The following is an 8,778-nucleotide window of genomic DNA, read 5'->3' on the forward strand; positions in this document are numbered from 1 at the left end:
AAAATCATCATCAACTTTTTTTATCTGTATTATTCTTCTTTCATTCCACTTTTCATAACTTCGTAAAGTTGTGCAACCTACTATTTTTTAAAGACGTTGCGCAACATGACTTGCGAGCGATTTTATGAATTTAAATGATTGATCATAGATTAAAAACCAAATGTCATTTTGTATTGACACTTTTTTAATTTAAGTCATATCAAGAGTAAACTTTATGTGGATTAAAAATGGCATGTTTCACACAAAGTTACGCGCACAAGATTTTTTCTTACAACCAACACCTGCACTTGTTGTAACTAGTAATGCATATTCTAAGTTTGTAAACTTAATTCTCTTGAATTTTTCATTATAAGCCTTAAAAGAATTGAAAAGTCAATTAAACCATATCAAATTTTATTTTAATGACTTACTGATTTTGATTTTAAATGCATTATGGCTACTCATAAAATGCTGATTGCCTTTTAAACCCTATTTCACATTGACTATTCTTTTTATTGTACAAGTTACTAAATGTTTAAGTTTACTTAATTCACAAACAATCAGAATGATTTCAATAGGGTATACTATGGTGATCTTTTATGGAGAACGATAGGATTACCAACAATTAATTACGCCTCTGCAATATGGTTATGTAACTCTAAAGGTTCACTAAATAAGTTAGAAAATTTACAATACCAAATGGCTAGAATTATTTTGAAGGCACCAAGAAACGTTGCGAAAGCGGCATTGATTGGTGACCTAGGATGGGAGACACTCTACACCATCCAAAATAAATTTAGGATGTCCTATTTTAACAGAATTAAAAATATGGACGACCAAAGATTTCATTTCATTTTATTGCATATCAAAATCGCAGCCAATGGCTGAATTACATGATACTTACAAATATAAAAACATTTAAAACAGGCATAAAACAGTATATAAAGTTCACATAGAAATCAAAGAACAAATAAAAGTGGAATCAAACATATTGCACAAGAAAAATACATAAAAATACAAATTTAGCTAAAATTTATCTACAAATTTAAAAATTTAATTAAATAAGGGAAATATGGAAATTGATTATTTATTTACAAGATTATGAAATTTGATAAAATTTGAAAATGTGAAAATTATGGAGTTATTAAGTTATTTACAGTAGTATTATATTTATTTGTACATATTCACATATTATGTTTAATTTATTTATACGTCTTCAAAAATGTCTTTAGTTTTACTGAGTTAAAATCTATCTCTCATTAAGGAGGCGTGTAAGATAAAGCTTAGGGCTATTATAATATCGGTTTGTTTTACATAGGGGCTCAACAAATTCTTTTCTTTTCTTAAGTCTAACAGAAAGCTCAGGATTTCTAATAAACCAATCCTTGAATTTATTAGATGTAATACAATCTGTAGCAAATTTACGACATATATTTTCGCGGCGTTCATCTAGTCGTTTAATATTCAAAATGTTAAGGGAAGTGTTGTAGTCTTGGTAATCTTTACCCAAAATTATCTTACATGCACGTTTTTGCATGGACTCTATGGCATTTGTCTGCGCAACAGTAAGACTAGAGTGCCATACTGGTATTGCATACTCAAAAATTGGTCTAACATATGTGGTGTAAACTTGGGCAAGGTCTTCAAAAGGAATCCTAAACTGTTTTAAAAGGCTAAGCATGTGTAGACGTCTTCCTCCATTACTAAGGATATGGTCAACCTGGACATCAAATTTTAAATCATCCTGGATGAAAACACCGAGTATTTTTGCATAGTTAACTGTTTCTAATTCACAGCCATTTATGTTGATAGGTGTCATATAGGGTGGCGACTTCATGAAACAAAATTTAAGTTGTTTGCATTTTGATGGGTTCAATTGAAATTTGTTCATGGTTGCCCATTCGACCAAATCATCAACATCATGTTGTAGTGTAGACGTTGCATTAGAGTTAACTACCTCGCCCAGTGAAAGATCATCAACGAACTTCCACTTTTCACAGATTGCTTCTTTCACAGCATCATTGATGGCAGCACGGAACACAATTTCTCCAAGCTTAGTACCTTGTGGCACACCACAGGATAAGGTTTCCCAGTCTGACAAAGTCGATTGGTACTTGACTCTTTGACGCCTTCCAGAGAAAAAGTTACATATCCAATCGACAATCCAGGATTTGGCACCAAGTGCAATGAGATTACTTGCTGCAACTGTATGGTCAACGCCATCAAATGCTTTAGCGAAATCTGTTATAACCAAGCGTCCTGTTTTGCGCGGCTTGTCAGTTCCTTTATAAAGAAGATTGAGCATGTCGATCAGATAATGTGATGTAGAGCATCCTTTCATACACCCATACTGGCTAGTGTCCATATTCGGTCCAATATCGTTTAACAAGAGGTCGTATACAATTCCTTCTGCTACTTTGGCAAATTGTGAAGTCAAAGAAACTGGTCTTAGTTTATCGTGTTTAATCGGGTACTCTTTTGGAATGGTACACACTATGGCGTCTTTCCATTGCCGAGGTACACAAGATTGCCTAAAGGAAGCATTTACAATGTTTGTTAATGGGAAACTCAATTCACATGCAAACATTTTGATAATCTTGTTGGGCACATTATCAGGTCCAGCAGATTTTGAAACTTTAACTTTTTTTAGGTGGTAGAACATTTCCCATTCCTCCAGTTGGGGTGGATTTTCAGCTGGTAAGAAACTTGGAAGACTTTGACGCACCAAAGATTTCTTACTTTGCGAGACCTTGGAGAAAGAAACATTGATATCTTGAGCTATAGCAAGATCATTGTTAGGGGCAATGTTGGGTATTTGAATAATAGGTGGGGGTTTTAGTTTGTTTGCCATAAGCTGGATACCTTGATGCCATTTCACTGGGTTAGTTGATTTGAGGCTTTTAAGTATTTCGTTATAGAAGTTAGACTTTGCACGTTTAATTTCAAGTTGGACACGGTTTCGATAGAGTTTCCATTGATTAGACTTTCCCTCATTAGCAAAACATTTTTGTCGTTTTAAAATAAGGTCTTTCACTACCCTATTCATCCAGGACTTGTCGCTTGAGTGAAGTCTAAATGATTTCAATGGAAAAAACTTGTTGATTTTTACATCTAAGATACTATAAAAAGCATTTGCTTTCTCTTGGAGATTAGACATGTTAACAACTTCGGTCCATGGGTACTGGGTAATCCATTCACCAAATTGCTGGATTGCATGGGCAGGCATCAAACGATTGGTCTTTTTCAAGGTTCTATGTATCTTGTGTTGGTAATATTTGGGCAACCAAACAACAACATTGTGATCGCTCAGACCAATTGGTGATTGTATCACAGGATTATTGTAGTATTTACTTAGGTTGGTTATTATTAAGTCCAAAATGGCATCATTCCTGGTTGGTTTATTTACAACTTGTTTGAGAGCGTGTGTCTTGCAGATGATATTAATTTTAGATCGGTTAAAGTCTCCTAGTATAATATAACCAGCATTAGGGTATTTCTGTTTTAACTTATCGACAGATTCTGTAAGGTAGTTCATAATCTCATTCTTAGGACCATCAGGTGGAACATACACTCCACAAACAACAATGCCAGATATATCTCGGGGTAATCTTCTTGGGCGAATGTGAACCCAAACGCACTCGTATTCGCAGTTGGTATTTGGAACAGTGTCAATGATCCTGGAGTAAAATGTATCCTTAACGTATACCGCAACGCCTCCTCCACGTTTATGGGCTCGGTGGTAAGTATAAATTTGGTAGTTCTCAACAGCAATCGAGTCGTTACTTATTTGCTTTGTTTGCCAAGTTTCAGTAAGAACAGCAATATCAGACGAGTTAACATTAAGCAATGACTGCAGTTCATCAATACGGTACACAATAGACCTTGCATTACAAAGAAAAATGTTCGGAAAATCAACTTTAATGCTATGCATGTTTTGGTCAGGTCCCTGCTGCCGGCGTGGAGTACAAGGGCATATTTTAATCAGATTAGAATAACAAACACGATGAATTTTCAAGGTATGCTGTGACTTCGTAGATTGACGTATCATTATCAATGTTCTAATTTGTCTTACTTTGTTTCGGCCACCGCGACACCCTCTTGCTTTTGTTCGGGCTACACCAAGTTTATTAGCCACACTAAAAAAATCTTTTGGTGGCTTAAAATCTAACCGGCAAAGATCAAAGAGTTTTTGTCTTGAATACCTCATGGTCATGTAAGCTAGGCTGGTAAACAAAAAGGGCTCCAGAGGCGGTCTGCCAGTAGGCACAGGGGCACAAGCTACTTCCTTTGCTAGTCTAGACAAAACAATGTTGAATAGGCAGGCTAGCAAACAGGTTGAACAACTCTTACAAAAATTCAACAAATGTCTCAACACAACGAATAAAACACAACTCTGTGCACAAAAGCTGAGTTGAAACAAACATACAGATCCAAAAACTTTGACTCAGAAAAAGTTATAAAAAAAGGTAGAAATAACTTAGTAGAGAGACCAAAGTAAACAAACAGCTGCCACACAGGCGCCACACAAGATGGCAAAAACTACTATGTAGATCTATAATGGATGTAGAAGATAAGGTGAAATGGAAGTGGATTAACCATATCAAAGATTTATTATGTAAATTTGATTTAGGAAATAAGTTTAATTTAAATCCGGAAAGTCAATGGTTTAAGAGTTTTACACATGCCAACTCTCTAGAAAATATCAAGGAATGGTTAGAAGGTGCAAAAACAAAGTCAACCCTCTCCGAATATTTGAAATATAAACATGAACCTAAAGCAGAGACATACATGTTTGATATGGTGAATTTTGATTCCATTAGTTTAAAGTTTAAAGCGAGGTCTAACTCCTTGATTTAGAAGGTAGAAAAAATACATGGTCAGAAAATTAGATTGGTTTTTGCAAGCTATGCAACAATCAGTTAATTGAAACTACAGACCATTTTCTACTTGAATGTTCAAACCTTAAAAATGTAAGAGAAACACATTTTAATTTACTAAAAATGGATTTATTGTATTGTGGTTATGATACATTCTGGGAGAATTTTAGAAGTGGTACAATCGAATACCAACATCATATTTTACTTGATGACCTTTATCACACTGTAAACAATACTTAACTGCTGCATGGAGACAGAGAAAGACTACACTTAATATATAATATATAAATATTTACCGCCCATCATATTATCTACTAACATTATTTTACCATTTATCTAATTCAATAATATATTATATTTTTATATATATTTTTTTTTTTTTTTTTTTTTTTTTTCTTCAAAATTATATAATGTAACCTAAATCTAAATAAAATAAACAAATAATACAGTACTAAAAATAAGACTAAATAGTATAATAAAAATTGTATCACGTTTAATTAAATTACAAATAACTATTAATATTAAATATAATAAGAACAAATAATGATATAAAAGTTGCATTTATTTTAATAATAACAGTATCATAAATCAATTAGCAATTATATATATATATATATATATATATATATATATATATAATATATATATATATATATATATATATATATATATATATATATATATATATATATATATATATATATATATATATATATATATTAGTAATAATAATGATAATATATTCGCTTTAAACTTGAAAATATTAATAATAAATAGATAATAACATTAACTCCATCATATAGGTTAAGTATTGTTCGATCTGTAAGATTACCTTGTTTTTACTAATTTCATTTTACTTGTATAATTCGCTTCTTAGTTAAGACTTAAATGTTATTTTTTGATACTTTTCTTTTTGTTTTTACATTGCCTTGTAAATGAACGCACCGTCTTATAAACGTGTGCCGCTGATACAAAAGCGTTTGTTCAATAAATTTATCTTATCTTATCACTTCCCACAACCTTAATCAATAATCACCTTGACAAATTTAAATATAAATTTACCTCCTGGTTCATCCTGTTTTTCATCACTCTTTTATGTATGTTTACGTTTTTTCCCCTTGTACTCTATACGCACAAACATACTTTGCCTATTATATTATTCTTAATGTATATATAGTATAAGCCCATGGAGTAATTTCTAATTCTTCCGTAAGCTTCCTAATTACATGTAAAGATAATAACAGCGTCACATTTTGTATCTAATTTGTTTTGTGTATTTCAGTTATAAACGGCTACTACTGTAGGAAACATTTTTTTGTACTGTACAGTAATTATTAATTTAAATAATAATACTTATTATTTGCATATCTACGGACGTACCATCAATTTCAAAATTCTTTTCAATTCAATATGTTCTAGCAATACTTTCGAATTTGTAAATAATGTGTACTTGCTTTTTTAACTTCAGATTATGGACGATATACCTAAAGTGTATTTAAAATATACAGTAGTCTAAAATATTCTGTATTTATTTTTGTTACAATGAAAGTTACTGACCGCAAACACTCATGCATAGCCTACTTTAAAACATAGAAAATGAGACTTCAATTGCAACTCTTGCATTTTTAAGTTTAACTACGTCAACCTCGGTGAAGTTGAAATTTGTTCGTCAGTAGGGCTCACACAAAGACAGGTGATGATGCTAGTAATTTATATGATCAGATCATTTTGACATGATTGAAAATGTTTAGTTTTACTAATTATTGGTTTGGAAAAAAGAATATTTCCAATACAGATCATTTTGATATCTGTTGCTGCAGTTGGGATTCATACACTTTAAAGTACAGTTTGATTTTATGGGATCACATCATTTCCCTATTATCATTTGATTTATAATTTTAGTTGTTATATTTGTTGTTGTCGTCGTTGTGGTTTATGTTTGTGAAACTAAACAAGATGAACGGATTAAAGAATGAAACATCTTACAATGTTTCTATGTTGTGCAGTGAAGATGAACTCTTTTCAGTTCAATATTATAGAAACTATTTTTATCAAGAAAGAGACCATGCCCCGCTCTAAATAGAGATGCGGTTATGTTGGGGAGACAGAAAGAAAACTTTCCAACATTTATGAAGCTCATCTGAAAACACTGTTTTCATCAAGATCAAATATGCATAGTTAGAACTCAGAATTAGAATGCTCAGGATATTAATGAGTATCACTGAAATATTTATTAATAAATACAAATGTTGTTGAATTGTGTTATCTTAATGTCTACTACCAACCTTCATTCAAAATCAATAATTTTTTTAGGTAGATCAAGATCAAATATAGTTCTGACTTGTTAATGGTCACATGCCAGTATAGTTTATTGGGCTTGCCATTGACAATGACAAAATATTTATTATTTTGGTCTACTATTACATTAACACTTTTTATCAATTAATGATATAACATATCAGTGCAACGTCCACTATTGTATTTAAAAAAAAGAACATTTCATAAAAAATGATCATTAAAAAAAAGACAACATTTATGTCCAAACATAGTATAAATATTTACATGGTATAATATAATTTGTAAAATGCGTCCGAGGTCGTACATTTACAAAATAAAAAGAAACAAAGGAATTTACATATTTATTTTTATACAGAGGTAAGTGAGTGGCACTATAGCCTTGTCAGTGTAACTCTGTTATTTTTTTTTCTGCTATAAATGAGTTAGGAATAAAAATTTTCATGTGACGGAATACCAATGCAACATTTTTTCTTTAATCAGTATTTTAAAACCTGATGATTATGACCTCTTTCCAGGATGGAGACACACCACTACATGTACTGGCTCAAAGGAATCCTACATTAGAAATGGTGACCTGTCTTATAAAGAAGGGGGCGTCAGTGACATCACAAAATAAGGTAATATACAGACAATTTTCAGTAATACTGTATGGCAACAATCTTTCACCTACTCTAGTAAATTATTCTATTCTTTTTTTTTCTTTTTTTATATCTGGTTCATCATAATTAATAATAATGATAATTATTTTTATTATTAAATTGTGTGATTTTTGGTAGACCTATTTAAAAAACCATTCCTTCAAAGATGACAATATCAACTATCACAGCGATTTTAAACTGATAGGAAGATTGTGGGTTGTATAATTTATGCTGAGATTGGACCTATCGGATATTTTGACATCATGAAGTAATGGTAGTGGGTAGCGATTATGTGCCCGTCCACACCCACCCATGCTTCATATAAGTTATTTAATATGGGCCTTTAATCCAATAACAGCTCGAATCTCAATTGAATGAAAGAAAGAATATTTTCCATAATTTGTTATCCAATGTACCATATCATATTCTACCTTTGCTCAATTTTGTCCCAATTTAATCTGTTTCATAAGTAAATGTTATTTTTGTAACAGATGTCAGGATTATTCTCAATTTGTAATTCAATCTAGAAATTGACATTGAAATCTGAATCATTCAGTTAAACATGGAGGTATAAAAAAGAAAGAGAGATTCAACCATGGAGGTATACCTCCATGAGTTAAATAACTTATAAAGAGCAGACCTCCCAACTATGCTGATAATGACGAAAGCAATTTTGAATATACAGAAAAATATCCTGATATTTCTAATCTCTATTAAGACTCTAGATAAGAAGAAAAGAAAATATGCTAAATATCCGCACAATGTTTGTAATAAATTCATGTATTGTTTAATAATTGAAATATTGTATTTTCCGTCATTTGGCATACCCATATTTACTTTTTTATAAATACCAATACCTTTACATTTTTAGTAGCGCCCTTTATGGTCTAATATGTATTTTTCAAAAATATTATAGCACCCTGTATGTAGTTTGGACATGATTTCATAAAACCTCCCAATGTATCATTTGATTTGTTGAGAGGTGA

At 31.4% G+C, this 8,778-nt stretch overlaps 1 protein-coding gene across 1 annotated transcript; it reads right to left on the minus strand.

Moving 5' to 3' along the window:
* Positions 1 to 1,228: 1,228 nt before the first annotated feature.
* LOC140044200 (uncharacterized) lies at positions 1,229 to 4,186 on the minus strand. The gene has a single exon (XM_072088677.1). The coding sequence runs from the start codon at positions 4,184 to 4,186 to the stop codon at positions 1,229 to 1,231; it is 2,958 nt and encodes a 985-aa protein (XP_071944778.1).
* Positions 4,187 to 8,778: the final 4,592 nt, after the last annotated feature.

Source organism: Antedon mediterranea, chromosome 3 (assembly GCF_964355755.1).
Source record: "Antedon mediterranea chromosome 3, ecAntMedi1.1, whole genome shotgun sequence".
NCBI classification, from domain to species: Eukaryota; Metazoa; Echinodermata; class Crinoidea; order Comatulida; family Antedonidae; genus Antedon; species Antedon mediterranea.